The following is a 23,066-nucleotide window of genomic DNA, read 5'->3' as shown; positions in this document are numbered from 1 at the left end:
CATATTCACTACATTTTGCTACAGACACAAGAATAAGAGGTTAAAACACTGTCTCTTAACATATTCATGATTGTTTCTCAAATATTATCATTTTATGCACATTTATGTTTGCTTAAACAAACCATTATCACAAAGTCACACATAAAACAAAAATATCTGAAACAGAAAAGAGAATCTTCTGTTCCTTGCATTCCCATCATTCCTCTGACTACATGTGCTAAAGAGATTGAGATATAATTTTTCAGAAAACTCTTAAATGTAGCTTATAGTGTAAGGTAACACCAGTGACAAAATATGGTGTTTACAATCTTACAAAAGATTATTAAGAATTCATTTATGAAAATAAATTATGCCAAACACAAAAAATAGATTGAAATGATAATAATAATAATAATAATAATAATAATAATAATAATAAAAGTTGTCAGTTGATAAAAAAATTATCAAAATAATTATAGGCTTTATAATAAGTTAATTATAATCAATCACATATATGGATTATTTGAGAAAGACTGCATTACTGGGATTTTTTAAGAATGGCAACCCAACTATCTACTAGCATTTGAGACCAAAGACAAATTGCACACTCTAGTTAATGTAGGATGGAGTTAATCTGTGGAATATGGATTTTATATATAAAATGATCTTAAAAAATCAAAAGCACAAAGAATTGTACATGTGTTCCAAACAAAGATACAAACTTACTTTAACCGGTGGTGTGATGGCATCGGAGAGTGACTAATCAGTATGCATTACATTATTAACATTTTTCACCCCTGTGATTAATAAATAGAAATTAATTTTTCAAAAATGACAGGACTATGTATCATAATAACAATAATGATATATTATTACTATACCTTGTATAAATAAATAAAAGTACATAATATCTTTAACTTCTACAATAAAATAATAATAATAATAATAATAATAATAATAATAATAACAAAAATTCCACACAATAAAACGGAATACGTTGTGAACAAAAAGAACGATTTAACATTCTAAATGTTTTTTGTTTGTTTGTTTGTTTTACATTTTGCGAACCTAGAAGTGGACGTTTCTGTAGGACGACCCAGTTTCATTTTGTTCGACAATTTTGAGTCACATTATGGCGTCTATGATTTGAATTATTTTGAAGTAAATATCAAAAATCATATAACGTTTTCTTATGGTCCAACTACGTGCGCTTTACTAAGTAGATGGTGCAGTTCCCGGGTATTTCCGCTAGAGGGCAGTGAACGTTATTATTTCTAAATCCCAACTGTCGAGTTTTCAATACAGTTGTTAGCATCAATTCTTTTGTTAGTTCGTCGTTGTGGAAGAGTCTTGCTACACCCGCTATATGTGAAAAATGGGAAGTGTTGGCGTTTTCTAGAACAATATTACGCTGGACAAAACGCTGTGGTTTCTAACCGTTTCCTCTGAAAGGAAAAAAAAATCGAACAGTTCGTAATTTTTACGTTTCTGACTGTTTCCGCCATCTCGTACGGAGTTGTTTTCTCAAATTACTCCCTTGTAATTGACGCGAGCTTGACGAATTTGACATTGCAGTTCAATACCAAAACCACAAGACGGCGACAAGGGCGTTATTCCTAGAGCAGTAACTTAGCCACAACCCTGAAAACTAACCTAAGAGGTTAATTATTTAATCAAAATATTTGAAGTAAGTACAGCATTACATCAAAATCATACCTCTTACTTATTGCAGGTGTTTCCATTTTTTCTTTTAACCCTTGTATGCTCTTCTTGTATTGATCAGTTCATAACTCTCCTTACTTTCGTATCTAGTTTAATCATAATTTACGAAACACTGCCCTTAGTGGTCGCTGTAAAATTCATCAAGAAACAACATTGACTGCGGATATGACAGCGTGTACCCACTTCCTCCATGGACCTTAAAAAATAAGCCTTCAAATAAGAATGAATGTGCGTGAAAACTACGGGAATTGCGTCCTGTCCTCGATATATGGGTAAATACACCTGTTTTTCGTTTGGAAAGTGGTTTTTGATAATGGAAAGCATAAATCCATGAAATATACAACGACATATTTACACTCCGATTCACTGTTACTGTGTAAGTGTCGCTGTTAGCATGTGACGTTAGCTAGCTATGTAGCAAGCAGGTCCACATCTGATTTCTCTCATTGGCCAGAGAAAGTAGTTAGGAGTTTCATTTTTCCAATTTTAAACTTAAGAAAACAAGAGTTTAAACTGTGGCCTTGTAAACTTTGTAACAGGTGCTGCTGAGTGCAGGCTGTGGGGGAGGATTTAAATATCTGAGTCTCCAAACACAATGTCAAAGAGCAAGAGCATGAAGAAACACTTGTACAGGTAAGACCCAAAATTTAATTATTTCTTTATTATTTTGTGCCACAACTTTAAAGCTGAATGCTGATTCAGCTTTGGCCTTGTTGCACAGCCTGAAAAGACTGTGAACACATTTCTGTGAACCAATATTTCCAGGAATTTCTGATCTCATTTTGCTGCATCCCAAGTGCTCAGTGTTTGGTGTGATTTAAATGTGTGGATAAAGAAGCTGTGGCTGATAAGAAAAGGTTATCTTACTGCATCACCACAAGTTGAACCTTGATTTAATTGGATAATTACCTTGACATTGTCTCTTTTGACCAGGCTGCAAATGAAAGAAGTACAATTCAAATTTTGAAGTTTGATGTCTTAATGCTGTAGCAGAACAACTTCGCTTTCCATCACTGTTTAGTCAATATGTGCTTTAGCAGAGCGGCTGCAAAGCGAGAGGATAATTTGTCAGAAACAGGATAATTCAGCCACTGGATATTAATAATTACAAATTAGTCGACAGTGTGAACTTGTAAAATCTCTGCTATAGTAAGTTACTGCTGTGTTGTTTAGGTACTGGAACTTATGGTTTCCCAGGGGTGTTTAAGTTTATACCACATTTTTTCTCGACATCACAAAACAAGCGCACCTCTATGAGCTGTACAAAGTTCAAGGAGTTCTAGAAACAACATTGTTTCTGTCAAGGCGTCCTTAATATTTTCAGAAAATCTGAAGTCACTCCTGTCAAAAATTAACAAGAAAACAAACATTTTACATCCCCATGACTGCAGAGGGATTTATGCAGTTATGGAATAAATAAAATGAATCTCTGAAGCGCTCTTAGTGCTTCAGAGATTCGTTTTAATTAACAGTTTAAATAAACGCCTTGGATGAAACACATTGTAGTTGTGTAGACCTGAAAATCACACTTTTATGTGTTTCTCACTCAAACTGAAAAAAAAGACCATGACCCCTAGATAATGTGATTTCAAGAGCATAAGAGACAATTTTGATCATTTGTGCAGGAATAGCTGATGACCTGCATTTTCATGATCATTCTTGGTTAGATTTAAAGTAGCGCTGTAAGGATTAATCGCATTAATGGTGATTAACTATAATCTATAATTAGTGCACTGATATTATTTTTATTTGTGGTTAATCACATGCTTTATTTCAGCTTTAAACAACCCTAGTTTAATCCATGTTAGGGTCTTCCTGCAGACACAGTGATGTAAAATAAGTCCACCACTGCTCCTTAAAGTCTCATGTCACTTTAAAAAACACAGACAGCTCAGTGGACGTCAAAAGTCATCTGAACGTTGTGCTATCAAACATTTACCTTTTTAATGCTCTCTTTCCCTTTAATCCATCACAAGTTCCTTTTTCTGCATTTACGTTCATGTTAAAATCTTTGCTCTACCTATAAAATCAGGTCTTTAACCAAACAGGAAATCAACTACCCTTAGTTAGAAACAGTAGAGAAATCCAGAATGACACAAAAACAGTTTTAAATGCAAAAAAAGAGGAATTTTAGAACGTGTTTTTTAAAAAAGGATGTGATTAATCGTGATTAACTGCAGAAATCTTGAGATTAATGGCGATTAAATATGCTCTAATTTTAAGCATTTTGAAGGCACCCTTGATAATGCCAGGAGTACCCCTGTGAAGAAAGGCTGTCGTAGAAGACCATCAGCCTTCAGTGTTAGAGCTTTCATTTTTTCCATGTGAGATTTTTTTAGAAGAATCCAGTCTTTATTTCAGAACTGGTCTCTGTTCAGGACAGACAATGTGGTGTCCTCTTTTCAGGCTGGACTCTGCTCCCATATTCTAGCAGGATGTGTCTGAACACTGCCTTCATCATTGTTAAGAAAGCTGATGATATTAAAGTTTTCCAGCTCTATTGCAAGATAAAGGAGCTAAAGTTGTTGTGAGAAAATACACTTGGAGGCAAAACTTAAGGGAGCAAACCTGATTCCTAAACGGCCAAACAAAGTTAAGTCAAAACTACATCCAAAGATTCCACATTACATCTCCCTCACCTCCGTCCTAAACTAACATTTTGACTTTGACCTCCTGAGACTTGAGCTTTTGTTTGGAAGGCATTTTTAGTTTTGCCCTCTTATTTGAGATCAGTAGGACTGGATAAGTCCAAAAGGGCAGCCTTGCCTTTGTACAGGAATTAGTTTTGACCAAAAATGATGTCCACAAATGTCTTAAGGGTCCTGTTTCTGCTGAAAATCCAGCACTGGATTGGTTTTGGCTGAGTGTTGGCTGAGTGTTGGCTGAGTGGGAGTCTTCAGTCAGTCAGAAATGATCAATCATTAAGGGAGAGATGGGGGAGTCATTTTTAATTATATTTTGATAATGGACAACATGGACTTGTTCAGGCAAATCATGAAAAAAATTTCTAATAAAAGTTCTGAATCTCAAGGAAATTTTACTTTTTGAAATCCACAAAAATCTCTTGAATTTCAAAGAAATTACCCAGAATTTCTGTTAAAAAAAATCTTGAACATATATTTTTAAATATCCCGTAAGACTGCCACAAAATTTCTTCAAATACTCCTCAAATGTTTTAGGGGAACTTCATCATCAAACAGATTCCTGGAAATTTCCTTTATTATTATCATTATTTTTTTAATTTCTAAGGACCCCTCCCCATATTCCCAACAAAATCACAGATGGATTCCCCAAATTTCAATGAAAATAAATACCTAGCAATTTCCCACCCTAAGCTAGAATCAAAGTCCCGAGCAATGAAACTCTCTTAATATATAATTATATCCCAAAAATTGATATCCGTGAAACTTCCTGAAAATTTTATTTCAATTCTCCCAACATTAAAAGTAAATAACTCTACCTTCAATGGAAACTCCAGACAATTATGTCAGAAGTCCAGATATGAGAAATTATCACACTGTTGTGGGAAGGCCAAAATGTCATCCGCCAAAATGTCATCCTCATGCATGCATGCAGGGTCTTAAAGGTTAAATTTTTAGTGAGCCACATACGTGTTTATAATAACGTGTACAGTATTCACTCAGCATCAAAAAGCCACCATTTCTACATTATAGTGAAGGCCCTCATATAACAGTCATTTAAATACAGGATATATAGTGATAGTGTTTTAATCACAGCTGACATATGCTGCTGTTCTCATTACTGACTCTCCATCTGGATTTAACACCATATGTCTCCTGTCTTCATCTCCACTCACCAGTTGCGTCCTCGTAGACGACGGTGACCGTCTTCCACTTGTAGTACTGAACGATGTCCAGCACGGCTCTGCTGATGGACGTGTACTCAGGATAGAGGTTGATGTAGAAGCTGTCTTTGTTGTCCACTGACGGGTGTTTCCAGCGGGTCTGGATGTGAGGGACTTCCAGGGCGTTACAAATAGACTGGACCGCACTGACAGAGGAGCTGTGAGAGGGGCCGAAGACGGCTCCGACACCCAGGGCCAACTGGTCACAGGCTGAGCGGATGAAAAATAGAGCAGAGAGGGAATAAGGAATCATTTCTGTTGGTTTAGCATTTACACTTTATGATACAAAAGGTGATACAGAACTGCACATTTTTTCTTTTAAAAACAGCACTTAGAATATTTTCACACCAATACCACACTTTTCCAGACCAAGTACGAGTACTTACATTTGGATAATCTCCAGTTCTGAGTAGAAGTATGAATACTTTATAATACCATAAAGGTTCTTACATTTATTCTGAAAGTTTTTTTCCTTTTCTGCAGATGTTCTTGTCTCTCCTCCTGACAATTTATCAGAGCAAAGTTTTATTATCCTCTACTTTTTTCATCCTCATTTTTGTTAAAATATCATCAAACTGCAGACGTGGCTCCAACTTTGACTACATACAAAGCTAACATCCCCGCTTTTTTTTAGAGTTACACAACACTGCATTTTTGCAGATATCTGCTTTGTTGTTATATCAAACTTCATTCTAGCTTTAATAGCAAAGAGCACTACCATTTCTACTACAGGACACATATAGTTCCTTGCATTACATGTACATTATATGTGAAATGTGTGTTTAACCGTAGTAGTTAAACAAAGCTTCACTTGACTTTTTGAGAGCTACAGACAGCACTATAACAACCTGCTGACAGCCTGTGAGCTCTGGGATACACTTAATAAACATGTGAGCCTTTTTTATTCATCTTAAACTTTACAGTTTAAATGAAGTGTAATGTCTAAACAACAGGTTTAACAGCAGACTGAGATAATCCTGACCAAGGTCTTTAACATTCTCTCAAGTGTAAACATGTAGCTATCTGTAGTTCAGAGGTAAAACTTCAGTCCTGAATAAAAATGTTTAAAAGTTTTAAAGAGTGAAGATGAAGAAATATTCAGCAGAGGTAGGTCTGCTGGTTCTGCTTAAAACTTCATGTTTTTACATATGACTAAGATTTACACATTAAATTAGCTGATGTTTACTCCAAATATGTTGGGGGTAATTATCTGCAGAAATTTTCCTATCAGTTGACACCCTTTTTTTAGCTTTAAGCCAATATCTGATGATACCAATGTCATGCCAATAATCTCATGCATTCCTAAATATTTTGCAAAAAGTTTTTGGAACATTTCAAAAAGAATTTCAGGTCAAATCTTAGATCAAACGGTTAAATTTGTAATCCAGCTAGGAAAACGAGACTGAGACAGATAATGTCTGGTGAGTCAGTTTCATCAAGTTTTTAAATAACTTATTTTTTTAAAATGACATGTAACGTAAAGCCCAGTTCAGACCAAAGACTGTGATTCTGCTGTCAAGTCACAGATAGCTGGTTTCAGGATGTTGCAAGCATAAAAGCATTAAAAAGGGAAATATAAACCTTGTTTGAAAGCCTATAAATGCTAATTTCATCAGATAAAGTCATGCTATGAACTCTGGGAATGCTTACATCTGTCTTTTCCCCCAGGTTTTCACTCAGAAACTTAAGTCTGTAAACACTCCTGTCTCCTCCACTGACTACTTATCATGCTCAAAACCCAGCTAATGGAGGAGTCAGGACTGTTAATGGGCTGGAATTTCTGTGTAAAAACTCAAACATAGATTTAATCATTTCAAAAAAGCAGATAAAGTGAAAAGGGAAATAGAAATATTGTTTCGAAAAGGCTCTCCTTTTTCCAGCTGTGCATGAAACGTGCTGAGCAATGTAAGATAATCCATACTAAATTCAAGACAGTGGGAGCTAATTTATTCTGGAGAATATTAATTATTCTCAGAGGAAATGTTATAACCAGAATAAGCTAGCAAAATATATTTGTGTTTTTATGTGCCAGGATATTTTGCTGCCATGCTGGGATATTAATGATACGTTATTATCATCAAGTTATTATAATGATGACAAAGATGCGAATTAATGTGCAGTACTGCACCTCTTTTAGAGACAGATTTATTACTGGTAATTTCAGAAATAAGTCATCACCCTTCAGTGGCAGCAGTCTGAACTGTCAGGAGTTTAAATGTTGCTGAGTGGCCTCATCACATCTTTGGTCTGAGCAGGGCTGAGGTTTTCATTCATGGTTTTGAAATAGAGGTCAGTTAATTAGCCTGTAATGTGCTTGTGATTTGCGTAAATCCTGAAATCAGCAATGTGAATGGCCATTTTAATTCCCACATTTGGGGACCAGGGCTAATAAATCAGCTTCCCAACCAAAGAGCAACCTTTAGTGTTGAAAAATGAAACCATGGCAGAAGTGTTAACAAACTGCAGTTCCTTGAGTGTCCACTTGAGGCTGGCTTCAGAAGCAGCAGGAGTCACACAGACACACCATGTTAAAATGTTGATTTCTTCCACAGATATAAACATGTGTACAGCCTGCTCAAAAATGATTTTGGCTAGAGTAGTTCATGTTTGCATTGGCACACACTGTACAGAGGTCTAAAAAGGGACGAGTTGGTGCTCTGGTGATTGGAAGATCCCGGTAGTAGTCAAATGAGGACGTCACCCAGACTTCAGTACTTTGTGCTGTCTATGTTCCCAATGTAAGTTTGTGCCCTCTGCTGGTTAAAGCAGTGCTTCAATGTATTTTTGTTTTGAATGGTTACAGTTTTCCATATTTGTGTTAGTCTTTCATCATATTTTAAGTTTCTGTTCCATCCCTTATCATAATATCATTCCTACCTCTTCTGGAGGCCTCAAAGCTGTCGAATAAGTTTATTCTCTGGATGTCGTAGGTCAACGTGGTGTTTGGCATTAAGGTCCGGTTCCTGTTTATGTTGGTCACAGCAAATTTAAAGGCCAGTTCTTCAACACTAATGGGCTCATTCTCCAGTGTTTCAAAGATACCCCCTGCAGGAATAAAAGAAAGAGAGACAGTGAGGAACACACTGCAGGTAATTGCAGAGAAGTCGCTGATCAAGTGCCTTTGCTTCATCTTCATCAAATAGGTGATGGTTGAATAATTTGACCTATTTTCTCAAGGGTTCCTTACGTAAAGGGAGCCTAAAGAAACAGCTAGAGACCTGATGTGAGTGACAGTTTGATCTAATTTATGGAAAAGCTCCAAATCTCACATGCTGACTCAGTGGCAGTGAGTTTGATGATTTAGTGAGGAATACAGCCCAAATGTTCAGTTCATTATAGTACGGTGTCAGCTAGTAGATCCATTAAAAGAATCCCATTCTCACATTATTTTGCTCTCTCTCTCTTTATAGTAATTCTATGGGGTTCAAAAGTTGAACAGCAGCACCTGTTCACCTCACATGGTCATATACATTCTTTTTAGATTTACTGCCTGAGACGAGAGTCAGTTTTGATGAAATCAGACTTTAATTTTCACCCACTACTGGCCTGTGATTTATAGAGTACCACAGACGAGCCTGAATACATGATGTAATTTATTTTAAAAAGGTTAAAGACTAAGTGTTTCTGCTCCTGCTGCCAAAACACTCTCCACTATGAATAGTATATCTTTACAAGCCCTCCTCTTGTCGATTATTTCCCTTCTTTAGTTTGGACTAACTTTTAACAAAGTTGAAGATGTGGAGGTTTTATTTCCCTCTCCCAGTTTCCCTGTCTATGAAGTAAATTGTAATTAAGTGCTTTTCTGGCACTTAATGTGACCAAATGAGCCTTTTATTGTGAAATTTGCAGAGTATTCTGTTCTTTTCCGACACTCTGAGCTCTTTAAGAGCCATAAAACCACAGTGAAAGAGCAGAGCTCACCTCTGAGGTGTCACTGTTCATGGAGGAGGTGCTTTGTCATACTAGGAAGAAGACTTTACAGATACCTCATTGTGCTGTGGTGGATTCACCTTGTCACGTGATAATATACTGTAAGACTGGAACATTTTTCATGTGCTAATCAAGAGTTATGATCCAGTCATGCCTGTCAGTATCCAGTAATCACTTTAAATGTAAAACAATAACCTGCGTTTTTTTCAAAGAGAGCTTAGCAGAGTCAAACAAAACATGTCTTTTCTGTTTTTGTGTGATACTCTTATGTCTGCTACATAAAGTGGTGCAGTAATGAGGCCAAACCCCAGGAATGAATGAGCATTTTAGCACTTCTGGTGCCAAAGGTTTTTCTGAATATTTTTCTGGTTAGATGCCTAAAATAAGGTCTGTGATATACACAAGATTTAGAGATTTAATGGGGTTTTTTTTGGTCTATGACAGAAGATACACCAGGAGCTGCCCCACTAATTAATTTTTAGTTTTTTTTCACATCTTTCCAAAGGCAGGAGTTAGTCATTAAAGTACTTGCTTTGTGCCAAACTGTTACCATAAAGTTGGAAGCAAAGCATTGTCCAAAATGTCTTGGTATGCTGAAGCATTAAGATTGGCCTTCACTGGAGATAACCCTGAAAAACAGGCCCATACCATTATCCCTCCTCTATCAAACTTCACAGTTGGCACAATGCAGTCAGGCAGGTATCGCTCTCATTGCATACACCAAACCCAGACTCGCCCATCTGACCACAAAACAGAGAAGCCTGATAGCGTGATTCATCCCTCATGCCATCACAGTGCCACACTTGAAGTCACTGAGCTCTTCAGAACAACCCATTTTGTATGGCAAATGTTTACAAATGGAGACTGCATAGCTGGGAGCTTGATTTTATGCATCTGTGACAAAAGGTGTGATTGAAACACCTAAATTAGATCAAAGAACCAAAGAAACAGCAGTAAATCTGTAAAAATCTCACATCTAAGCAAGCATATCCCATGTAGAAATATATATTTGAAGTCACATCCACCTGAAAAATCCAGATAAACATAAAATTCCAAGATATAAAGCCCCCAAAGTCAGGCTTGCATTGTTAGTACTTAGTAAACGTGTTTGCCAATAGGTCTAGCAAATAGAAATTGACAAGTCTTTAAATACGGCAGTGTTCTGCATTTCAGCCTTTTAAGACCAAGTGGTTAAATGAATAGCAAATTCACTTGTTTTGGTATGAGAATGATAAATTGGTTAACCTTATTCCCTTAGATTCTGCATAGGGCTGAACAGTGTTGGGAAAAAATGGCTTTGTAAATCTTTTCTTATGAGATCAAAAGTTATATGAAAAAGAACAGTAAGTAATCTAAATAGATTTACATATAGTTGATGCTTTATTGACAGATAATGTGTCTCTCCTAGTCTCAGGTGGATTCTGACTCCTCTTGATTCGAGCTCTGGAGAGTTTTGTCCTCTTCCTCTCCATGTATGTTACTCCACCAGCTTTGTTCCTCCAACACAGACACCGTCTCGCTCTCCTGCTCTGATTTGAGCTCCCTGAGTTCCCTCTGCAGGTCCTGGCTGACCTCGTCTTCCTGATTGGTTAGTTTCTTTTCACTCATGTTGTCTTTGAGCCTTGTTGCCACTTCTTCTATGACCTGGATGAACAGAGGAACCAGACTGAGTACTGACTCAAGCTTCAGCTGCACCCTTGTCTTGGCACTTGCAGCCTCCAGGTAGGGTGACTGCTCTCTCCTCAGCTTGGCTTTATTTTCGTCAAACAGCTCCATGAGAAGAGTTTGGAGCTTTGATGCCTGCTGCTTGAAGTAGTTTTGGGTCTGCGGATCACATAGATCAGTGAAATCCTCAATATCCTTACATAGATATTTACAGAGATACTGAAACTCTTTACGAGCAACATCGTCACCACCATCATTACTGTCATCACTGTCACTGCTGTCCGAGCTGTCTGTGCTATCATCACTGTTGGTGCTATCTTCATTGCATTCATACTTTTTTTGCTGTTTTTCCAGCATTTTCTGCAGAACGTTATTGGCCATTTTCTCTGCAGTCAGCCTATTCTGTAGCTTCTGTAGCTTGTATTTCTGACTGACATTGTTGGTTTCAGACTTTTGCAGCTTCCTCTTCAGCTCCCTCAGCTGCTTTTTCAGAGCATTAATCTCCAGGTCATTGTCTCTCAGTTGACACTCTCCGTCCTTTGACCTATCATCTCTTAGCTGCCTCTCCGTCTTGTCCATTTTAACATGCTAGATGCCCCAAACAGTGCAGATGTTGTCTCTTTGTGTCTGTGCTGTCTCTCTGTTGAAGGTTTGTTTATCTCTGAATGAAAAGTTTCAGTTGTGTACTTCAACCTGTGGTTGTCATAACAAACATGGAGATTTTTTTAATAGTCCATTGTTCTCTCCACAACAACATCCCTACATTAGTGTATTCCTTTAAAATGAGTTTATGTTCTTAAAGTGGCAGTTAGCTACATGAGCATTCCACTGAAATGCTGTTGTCATGGCAACCTTAATGTAATTCACAAAACCAAAGCAACGGTGTTATACAATAAAAAGGCCTTAAATCATGGTCAATTCATAAAGGGCTAGTGAGTCTTTTTGTTGAAAGGTGGCTGATTAGAATGTTTTTACTTTGTTAACTTTGAAGGGTTGTTAAGCCCTTGTTTTCTCATCAGCTTGTATGGTTGTACTGTTGCTTTAAACATAATTTTTACCACTTTTGTCCTCTCAGAAATTGCCAGAAAGAGGTTGTTAAACTTCCAAACTCCCAACCGAGCAGAGCACAGGTGCGCTGCTCGGCTGCGCACTGCATGGCAGCGTGCTCCGTATATTTTTGTTCTGTGTACGACGGAGCTGCTGTTTTAATGCGAAACAAATTTCAGATCTTGCCTCTGACAGTAAATTATTATCAAATCAACTATCAAATCAAATCAAAAACTGGGAGACTTTCACCTGGGAATATTCAGGCTGTTGCTGTCTATTGCTGTGCTTGTGTGGTTGCCAGGATAATGTTGATTGTGCTCTTGATTTCCTGTCCACGTGTGAGCTTCGCCCCACATGTACTCATTCAGTGCACGTCTGTAACGTACTGAGAGGCCCATACCCACTCGCTACGGTACAAAAATGCAAACCTAGTTTGCACCCCTATTTTAAATGCTTACAGATATGGACAGACCATTCTGTTGGTACTCTGTAATGATTTCAACTGTTTTCTGTCTGTTCTCTGGTAGCTTACAAATACCGACCAAAAGCTGCAGTCCCACCACCAGTTGTGGGGGCAGTGTTTAGCAGCCAACAGTTCAACCCAGAGTAATAAAATCAAAGATGAATATTTAAAAAAAAACATGGAACTTAATTGGTTTTTCTGAGAAAATATCACCAAATATTGAGTGAGCTGCTGGAAAAAGTTAATGTATCAATAATGTCAGCTCACTTAGGCATAAAGACCAACAACTACAAGAGCACAGCTGAGCAGAAAACGGACCATTCCTCTTTAGTCTATGGGACTGATGGAGCATCAACAGAGTAGTTGTGTAGTTCCGTAAGAGACAGTGACCTCTAGTGGATTCATTTTTCAATGTCCACTCCAACATAACAGACACACGCAAGTATGCGGGCACTGGCAGTTGTAATTTTAACAATGCAGGGATCTATTTTCATATGTGCATAGAACATAAACTAGCCTTTAGCTGGTGTATACAATGGCTGCTGCCGCCATGGCATTTTGCTCAGATGTAGCCATAGTATAGCAGCAGTTTGATCAAAACTCTGCCACATTTCTCGACTAAAAGAAGAGTAAATGCTTTTTTTTGCTCACAACAGCTCACTGGATCATTTGTACACTTTTGCAATTCAGCCATCAGATATGAAAGGTTCTGTCTGTATGTACTGGTGAATCCTTTTTGTTTGTTGGGTAAGAAAAAAAAAACTGGAAAGAATTTGTCTCTGATGTCCTTGTGTTAATGACAGGTGGTTAGAAAGTGCAACTCTGTTTCCACCTTCTGTTGGCTGCAGTGGGTGAACAGGCTGTCTTCTTTGGGGATCCAGCTGTGTGTGTGGCGTCCTCTCAGTGGTGAGGTTGTGCTCACCGAGTCTGTACATAGTCAAACAGTCAACACTCGGCCCTAGTACGTATATAGCGGCAGTTTATCAGAACTGGTTCACATTTCTCTGTTACAACAAGAGCAAAAAAACACACTTAAAGCTTTTTTGGCAGAGAAGGTGTTTTTGCAGTTCACCTGGCCAGCCTGATGTACAATCAGGGTCCAACACTGGAAAACAACAATAGCAGGTTTTCTGCCGAGCTTAGGTTCCTCCCGGAACATGTCTGATTGAAACACCTAATTTCAATAATTATTTGCAGGGGTGGACAAATACTTTTGTCCATATAGTCATCCCTGCAGAACTATTTTACAGTAAGTGCTGCAGGTGATTATACTTTTAAAAATCAGTAAAACACATTTCCCAAACCAAAGGTACCAGTCAAAGAATCGTTGATTCACTTGACAACAGTTTTGACCTGTAATGATTATCAGTTAACAAAACATATTAAAGCATTCACACAGCAGTTAAGCTGTAAAAAAATCTCTCATCTAGAAAGTATATTCCTTGTAAACATGTAGTTTTTCGCATTACAAGTCAATTCATCTAAAAAATCCAAATACACATATATAAAACCCCTAAAATCAGGCCTGCATTGCTAGTACTAAGGGCACTTTCACATTAGGCCCAGTTGTTTCGAACTGCACCATGGAGCGATTCCTCCCCCTCCGCCTTCCCCCCTGGCTTGCTTTTATACTAGCAACATCGAACCGTGCCAAGGTGCACTTGCATATTTACTCAGTCTGAAACAGCAGGTGGCGGTATGCACGTAGCTGTTTTACAACCCTGCAAAGGAGGATAAAGAGGAAGAAGCTACCATGGCAACCACTGGGGTCATGACCTGAGCAAAGATTGTTTTTGTTTTGACCCGGCAAAAAGTCCATTCTGCAGCCATGGATGATTAAAATCACTTCTAAGATGCCAGCAACTTCGCTCGTCATATCTGCACATCTACCACAGCTCAGAGGATTAAATGGGCTCGCGCTGTGCCGATACAGTGGTTTTTGAGGTGACAGGAGACTTTTATTGCCTTTGCACCTCCTCTCACTGACTCCAACTTATGTTCATCTGTAAGGTGAGTCATAACAGACCGTTTATTGGCTGGATTCTGATGATTTCTGCCCTTTATTTAGGAAAATGTGAACAAACTGCCGCGCTGTGGAAAGAAGTTTAGTTTTTACAATGATGTCATAAAGCTGTTACGACGCTCTGTCCCATATCCAAGCGCGGTTGCATTCACATCTCATCCGAACTGTGCCAGAGTCCACTTGAGTTGCGCCCGAGAACACCTCCCCAAGTGGGCCCGGGCCCGGTGTTTGGGCGCAGTTCGTTTGCATTCACACTAACAAAACGTACCGGACTTTGGGCTCAAGTGCACTCGGATCCGGGACCGGGCACCTACTGTGAAAGCACCTTTAGTAAACATGTCTGCCAATAGGTCTAACTAATTGCACCTAATGAGAGTCTTTAAATACGATGTAGCCAATTGAGGATTGATTTAATTTGATTAATCGATAACCCTTAATGCTTTTGTATTCTCAATATGGCTGACCAGTATTAGAAAAAAACTGGCATTGTGATAGGTTGTCCTCTGAAATATAAAATGTTATATTAAAATTTAAAGAAAGTAATCTAAATGGATCACATTTACAAATATTTGATGGTTTATTGACGGATAATGTCTCTCGCCCAGTCTCAGGTGGATTCTGACTCCTCCTGATTCGAACTCTGGAGAGTTTTGTCCTCTTCCTCTCCTCCAGGGTCTTTTCCAAGTCTGTGACCTCCGCCAGCTTCTTGTTCCTCCAACACAGATGCTGTCTTGTTCTCCTGCTGTGATTTGAGCCTCTGAGTTCCCTCTGCAGGTCCTGGCTGACCTCTTCTTCCTGATTGGTTTGTTTCTTTTCACTCATGTTGTCTTTGAGCCTTGTTGCCACTTCTTCTATGACCTGGGCAAACAGACGAACCAGATTACAGAGTACTGACTCTCGCTTCAGCTACTCCCTACTCTTGGCACTTGCAGCTTCAAGGTCAGGTGACTGCACTCCCATCAGCTTGGTTTCATATGCGTTGGAGAGCTCCATGAAACAAGTTTGGAGGTTTGATACCGGCTGCTCAAAGTAATTTTGTGTCTGCGGGTCACATAGAATGATGATATCCTCAAGAGCATTACATAGAGATTTACAGTGATGCTGAAACCATGTAACAGCATCATCGTCATCACTGTCACTGCTGTCTGTGCTATCATCACTGTCTGTGCTATCTTCACTGTCTGTGCTATCTTCACTGTCTGTGCTATCTTCTGCATTCATACTTTTTTTTGCTGTTTTTCCAGCTTTTTGTGAAGAACTTCATTGACCATTTTCTCTGCCCTCACGTACTCCTGTAGCCACTGGATGATGCACTGCTGTATGATGTTGCTGGTTTCAGACATTTGCAGCTTCCTCTTCAGCTCCTTCAGCTGCTTTTTCAGAGCGTCAATCTCCAGATCATCGTCTCTCAGTCGACACTCTCCTCCCATCTGACTACAAAACAGAGAAGCATGATAGTGTGATTCATCCCTCAACAGAACCTGTTTCCACTGCTCTTCAGTCCAGTGCTGGTGTGCTTCACACCACTCCATCTGACACTTGACATTGGGTTTGGTGATGTGAGGCTTGCATGCAGGTGCTCGGCCATGGAAGCTCCCACTGTACAGTTTTTGTGCTTACATTAATGCCAGTGGAACTCTTCAGCTATGAAATCATTAGCGTTGGCAACTTTTATCCACCAGGCACCTTAGCAGTTGTTGACCAGCTATTTGATGTGGTCTTCAGCTTTGTGGCTGAGTTGCTGTTGTTCCTAAATGCTTTGACTTCTAATGATATAACTTACAATTGACTGTGGCATATCCAGCGGGGATGAAATTTCATAAACTGTGATAATGCCATCACAGTGCCACACTTGAGGTCACTGAGCTCTTCAGAACGACCCATTTTGTATGGCAAATGTTTACAAATGGAGACTGCATAGCTGGGAGCTTGATTTTATGCATCTGTGACAAAAGGTCTGATTGAAACACCTAAATTAGATTAATCATATTAGTAGCCAAATACTTTTGTCCATATAGTGAGTGTCATCCCTGCAGCACTCTATTACAGTAAATCTGTAAAAATCTCACATCTAAGCAAGCATATCCCATGTAGAAATATATATTTGAAGTCACATCCACCTGAAAATCCAAGTCTTTAAACACGGCAATGTTCTGCATTTCAGCCTTTTAAAACCAAGTGGTTAAATGAATAGCAAATTCACTTGTTTTGGTATGAGAATGATAAACTGGTTAACCTTATTTCCTTAGATTCTGCATAGGGCTGAACAGTATTGGGAAAAAATGGCTTTGTAAATCTTTTCTTATGAGATCAAAAGTTATATGAAAAAGAACAGTAAGTAATCTAAATAGATTTACAGTTGAGTTTAGTTTAGTTGATGCTTTATTGACAGATAATGTGTCTCTCCTAGTCTCAGGTGGATTCTGACTCCTCCTGATTCGAGCTCTGGAGAGTTTCGTCCTCTTCCTCTTCTCCAGTGTCCTCTCCATGTATGTTACTCCACCAGCTTTGTTCCTCCAACACAGACACCGTCTCGCTCTCCTGCTCTGATTTGAGCTCCCTGAGTTCCCTCTGCAGGTCCTGGCTGACCTCGTCTTCCTGATTGGTTAGTTTCTTTTCACTCATGTTGTCTTTGAGCCTTGTTGCCACTTCTTCTATGACCTGGATGAACAGAGGAACCAGACTGAGTACTGACTCAAACTTCAGCTGCACCCTTGTCTTGGCACTTGCAGCCTCCAGGTAGGGTGACTGCTCTCTCCTCAGCTTGGCTTTATTTTCGTCAAACAGCTCCATGAGAAGAGTTTGGAGCTTTGATGCCTGCTGCTTGAAGTAGTTTTGGGTCTGCGGATCACATAGATCAGTGAAATCCTCAATATCCTTACATAGATATTTACAGAGATACTGAAACTCTTTACGAGCAACATCGTCACCACCATCATTATTGTCATCACTGTCACTGCTGTCCGAGCTGTCTGTGCTATCATCACTGTCGGTGCTATCTTCATTGCATTCATACTTTTTTTGCTGTTTTCCAGCATTTTCTGAAGAACATCATTGGCCATTTTCTCTGCAGTCAGCCTATTCTGTAGCTCCTGTATGTTGTATTTCCGACTGACGTTGTTGGTTTCAGACTTTTGCAGCTTCCTCTTCAGCTCCCTCAGCTGCTTTTTCAGAGCGTCAATCTCCAGGTCATTGTCTCTGAATTGACACTCTTCATCCTTTGACCTGTCGTCTCTTAGCTGCTTTCCCGTCTTGTCCATTTTAACGTGCTAGATGCCCCAAACAGTGCAGATGTTGTCTCTTTGTGTCTGTGCTATCTCTCTGTTGAAGGTTTGTTTATCTCTGAATGAAAAGTTTCAGTTGTGTACTTCAACCTGCTGTTGTCATCCCTACATTAGCGCATTCCTTTAAAATGAGTTTATGTTCTTAAAGTGGCAGTTAGCTACATGAGCATTCCAGTGAAATGCTGTTGTCATGGCAACCTGCCTGCTGTCCAAATATTGTTCTCATACTATCAGTGTGTTCAAAATATAGTTCCATCATGCATTGAGTTTATGTTGGATTAAAAATAGGCAATCAACATTTGAATCATACAGTCATTATTTAATAATTTTTGACTTAAGTCTGTTTTCTTTTAACCTTTCAAAGCAGATGGATTGGCCAGCTCTTATGTCTGTCACTGGCACATCCATCTTGCAAAGCTTCAGTTTGAAAAGATTGTGCCAGATCTGAAAACAAATCATCCTCATTTTAGGGGCAAAGAAGGTGGCAGCTACAGGTGGAGTTTAGTTGAACTGGAAGCTGGTGGAAATGGCTGCTGCCAGTATATCATTTTGATGTAGCTGTGGTATAGCAGCAGTTTTATCAGAACTTGACCACATTTATTCATTCAAACAAGAGCAAAGAGCCACACTGAAAGCTCGTCATGATGAAAAAGATGTTTTCAGTCTTCTGCTGATCTGCTTTGGCATGAGTTTGCTCATTTATGCTCATCTAAAACTTTATACGGACAGACCTTTCTGTCCTTATTCTGCAATGATTTCATCTTTTTTTTTTTTTTGTCCATTCTCTCAAAGCTTACAGATATGGACCAAATGTAGTAATACCACCACCATTCGTGGGGGAATTGTTAGCAGTTCAACCGAGAGTAACAAAACATAACAAAGAAAAATCATATGCAAAAAGGTTGAAACTAATCTAGCTTTCCGAGGAAATATCGCTGAATATTGAGTGAGCAAATTTATATTAATCATAATAATAATAACAGAAAAGGTATTACAATTGGTATTAAATATCTGTGTTTCACTTTGAGTTTATGATTTAAAATAAGAAATTCTATAGTGTATTTTTTGATGTGCAGACAGTCCTGTTCATGGTGGTTGTGTGGTGTTTTAGGCTCTGTTTTGGTCACAACAGCTCATGTAATCTGCTGCAACATTTGCCACTATTACAGTTCACCCAGCAGATAAGCAGACTTTTGTTGTTTTGTTCATGCTGGTAAATTATTTTTGTTTGCCAGTGGTTAGAAAGTGCAGCTCTGTTTTTATCTCCTGTTGGCTGCAGTGGGTGCACAGTCTTTCCCCTTCAGGGATCCAGCTTCGCTTGTGGCGTCCTCTCTCAGTCTGTACATAGTCAAACAGCCAACACTCTTTTCTCTTTTTGCTGCTAACAATGTAGGAAAGATCAGATTTAACTATAAAACCTGCTTGGATATCAAAAGTAGTTGCTCAAAACTTTGAGTAAACCTTAATTTTTTTTTTTTTTTTTACTTTTACTTGAGTAGATAGATTGGTAACTTCTACTTAACTAAGTTTTAACCAGAGTAACTGTACTTTTATTGAGTACAACAGTCTTGCACTTCTCCCACCTCTAATGACTGCATTGAAAAGGGGAGGAAAACATACAGTGAGGAAACAATGCATATTAAAAAATAAATTTTTGGCAATTTTTTACGCTTTTGCAGTATGTTCAGTGCAATAACTTCCATTGTGATAATAAAATAGCAGTTCAGTGCTCAGCCTCTTGCTGTCTATCCTGTCTCTTTAGGAGAACTTAGAAGTTTTACAGCTCCCCTTACAGGGACGAGGCAATAACCACTGACAAGTGCTTTCAAAATGAGCTGAGACCACAACCGCCAACTTATATTTCAACAATCATGTCCTTTAAAGATGATTACTCAGCTCTGTGTGTTTGCATGTGTATTTGTATGTGTATCAAGGCTGGAGTCAGCTGTTGTTTCAGAGTTGAGATGATCATTCTGAAAACCATCCAACTCTTAATCCAAACACTCGCTACTGAAATGTGGCATGCCATGCCTCACAAAACGGATGTCTAGATCATATAAATATTGCTGCAGCCAGGCACGAGTGCATTGTATGTAATGTTTTTTTTTTTTTTTCAGATGCATATAAAGCAGATTTAAAAACGTCAGGATTAAGGGCAGAAGACACTGGATTGGCACTGGATTGTCAGCGCCTCCATACAGTGTGGATAAGGGTTGTCATGAAACCAGAGTCATAAACTTCCATTTGATGAAAAAATCAAATGATATTGATACTTGTTTCAAGGCACCCAGTATCGGGCCATAACTGTACAAATATGCTGGGAATATTGACTTGTTTCTCTCCTATGTACCTGTCCTTTGTCACTGATGTGGTTTATGTTTGTGCTTTAGACCTGTGTGATACTCTGTGTCTTTTTGCAGCACATATATGCCACTTAAACCTTTAAAATGTAAATCACTAACATGTGGGCCTTCTTCCATCTAAAAAAAATATATATATTTAGTATTCAGTATTTGTTCTCACTGCATTGACATTCAGGCAGGAATAGTCCAGTTCTGAACAATTAGAGTAATTCAGTTTGTTTAACCTAAAACAACTGCATAATCATCTGTTTCAAGTTTTCCACATACACGTAATTTTTTCCTATATCCAAACAAAGGCTAATGGTGGTACTTTAAAAGCTCTGCCATTTTCAGAATTGTTGATCAATAGTTACATTAACCCTGAACACAAAGGATAAGCATGCCATTTCTATTCCGCAGTAGTTTTCAAGTGACCTCACTACAGCGCAGAGGCTACAGATGGCAATAGGTCACAGCTCTCTGTAACACTCTTTGAAGAATTGCCTGTGAAATTGTGATTGATTTGAGAGGAGAAAGGGCCTTTAAAAACCTCCCCCTGAGACCTTGATTGTGAATGACCTTTTTCTTTGCTGTAGCTTAGCCTCAAACCCCAAACTGAGAGAGCCTTGTCTGGACTCCCTGGTCACTAAAAGCATGCTTGAAAGTGCCAATCCTAATTATGGTCACCAAGCCTCAGTGAGCAGCTGCTAGGGCCTGTTTAAGTTCTTAATTCTGTCCTCTTCAATTTAATTCTCAGGCCGAAATGCAATAACCTTCTCCTTCCTTTGCACACAATGTGTATTTCATGTCTGAGTCAGTGATGTCAGCGTTTCCCTTTGAGCAGTTTGGATATAAACGAGAAATTAAGTCAAGATTTGACCAGCCAGTCTTGATGTTTTTGTGTCACAAGCTCTATTAAGAATTTAACAGCAAAATCATCCAAATGTCAGCACCACAGCATCACTTGATTTACTTTCCTACTCTCTGTGGAAATACACGGTCCAGGAAAAGTAGAACTAGCTGCTGCTCTTGCATTTTTCATTTCTATATTTGTAAATGACCTCTAATCATGCGCATAATAATATGAACCTATTCTGATGAAAGAGCTTAAAAATGCAGCCAAAATGTGTGCTGCATACATTTGCAGAGAAGCACGGCGAGTAAACAAAACAGTAAATAAGGATAAAACCTCATCAGAGACAGTCATTGCATATCCCTTAAAGGATATAAAGAAAACATTAGAGTTCATCATTTAGCAGTAGCTTTTAATAATGGATGGATATACCATTACAGCCCAGTCTATTACATTAGTGTCTCCTCCAGCATTTAATGATTATAACCTCATTGACTGCCCTACAAAAGAGCTCAAAGCTCAACTCATAAATAACAGAGATGAAGCAGCTGTCAGATACATCTGGGATGAGACAGACAAACACATATTGTAGGTTTGGAAGACTTCAAATCAAGGAAAATACAACATTTTACTGTCAGCCAAAGACAAATATATCTATTTTATTACACTGCTCACTTATTCATTTCCTCTCTGAAGCTTGGTGAAATGAACATCCCACAGGAAGAAAACAGATTAATCTCTTCTCTCATTTCCACCTGAGATAAAATCTTGAACTTCTCTTTAAAGTGAAATGATTTGATTTTCACAGAGGGACACGGTCCACATGTAGAGTTCTGGTCAAAGCATCCAGAGCTGGGGGGTGTAGCAGCAAGACAGTTCAGCATACCCAGGTTTTCTTTGAGTAATCTGACTCGACAAAGTTTTTTAGTTGTCAGGGTTATCGAGTTTCACAAAGCTGGTTAAGAACTTTCTCTGCTCTGCTTCAAGCTGTGCATGCTCATAGAAAAGGGGGCGTTAAGCAAGTCATTTGACGCTTCTTCTGCTTTAAAACAAACAACGGCCAGCTGTCTGCCTCTGTCAGATTAAAATGATGAAGCCATGATGAACAGGCTGACACAAAATTAATTGCTTTTAACCTTCTGCTGCACAGAAGGAGAGAAACACTGCAGACTACTTTACTGTTGTATTTATTGAAAAGTTTAAGCATTTCCTCTTTCACTTCAACAATGATAAAGAATCAGGTATAATCACACCTGAAAGCCTTCCGCTTAAAAATGTGAACATAGCTTTACTAACTGCTAGGCCAAATTGAAGTCAAATCATTATATATAGTTAGTTGAATGTACAATACATTTTCTTATAGGCTTTGTTTTTAACGTAGAACCAGCTGTGTTTCAGTGTAATGGGAACAAACATAAAAACATGATTTTTTTTTTAGATATGTGTGTGGATTTTACATGAAACAAAGCAGTTTAAACAAGAGGGGGTAGATAACAGGTTTCACCATGTGTTGATGATGCATAATAGGGATGCACAATATTATCAGTATGATGTTGATATTTGCTAGGACTGGGAAATTAATTGAAATTTAGATAATATGTCCTACTGCAATTTTCAAATCACTGAAAGTGCAATATTTCTTTATCCTGAAATGTGTGTCAAAATAGTTTGGTGTAGTTTTTTTAGATTATTTTTGGGGTCTTTTTTCTCTTAATTTTAAAAGAACAGCTGAAATTGGTCAGAGAATATTGGGAGAGAGAGTCGGGGGAAGACAAGCACCAGCACCCAAGACAGAGAATCCTGCTATCATCACACAGAGGACTTTAGCCCTGTACTTCTGCTCTACCCACTGAGCTAAACCAGCACCCTTTAGCAGAGATTTAATGGTCTACA

General features: G+C 38.5%; 1 protein-coding gene and 1 long non-coding RNA gene across 3 annotated transcripts in view; one reads left to right on the top strand and one right to left on the bottom strand.

The window, feature by feature from the left end:
• grik1b (glutamate receptor, ionotropic, kainate 1b) overlaps window positions 1-23,066 on the bottom strand; it is a 45,775-nt gene that overhangs the window by 16,239 nt on the left and 6,470 nt on the right. Inside the window, exons 2-3 of the mRNA XM_041799297.1 lie at window positions 8,444-8,611; window positions 5,519-5,776 (exon numbers count right to left, since the gene is read on the bottom strand). Of these exons, the coding sequence (XP_041655231.1) occupies window positions 5,519-5,776; window positions 8,444-8,611 (426 nt within the window). The remainder of the gene's footprint in view (window positions 1-5,518; window positions 5,777-8,443; window positions 8,612-23,066) is intronic.
• LOC121517515 overlaps window positions 1,893-23,066 on the top strand; it is a 28,779-nt gene continuing 7,605 nt past the window's right edge. For both annotated transcript variants that reach the window (XR_005992560.1, XR_005992557.1), the window contains exons 1-2: window positions 1,893-1,973; window positions 2,241-2,334. This is a non-coding gene — a long non-coding RNA (uncharacterized LOC121517515). The remainder of the gene's footprint in view (window positions 1,974-2,240; window positions 2,335-23,066) is intronic.

This window comes from Cheilinus undulatus, linkage group 2, assembly GCF_018320785.1.
Source record: "Cheilinus undulatus linkage group 2, ASM1832078v1, whole genome shotgun sequence".
Taxonomy (NCBI): domain Eukaryota; kingdom Metazoa; phylum Chordata; class Actinopteri; order Labriformes; family Labridae; genus Cheilinus; species Cheilinus undulatus.
Note: the sequence above shows the minus strand (reverse complement) of the source record. Positions and strands in the feature narration are given on the sequence as shown.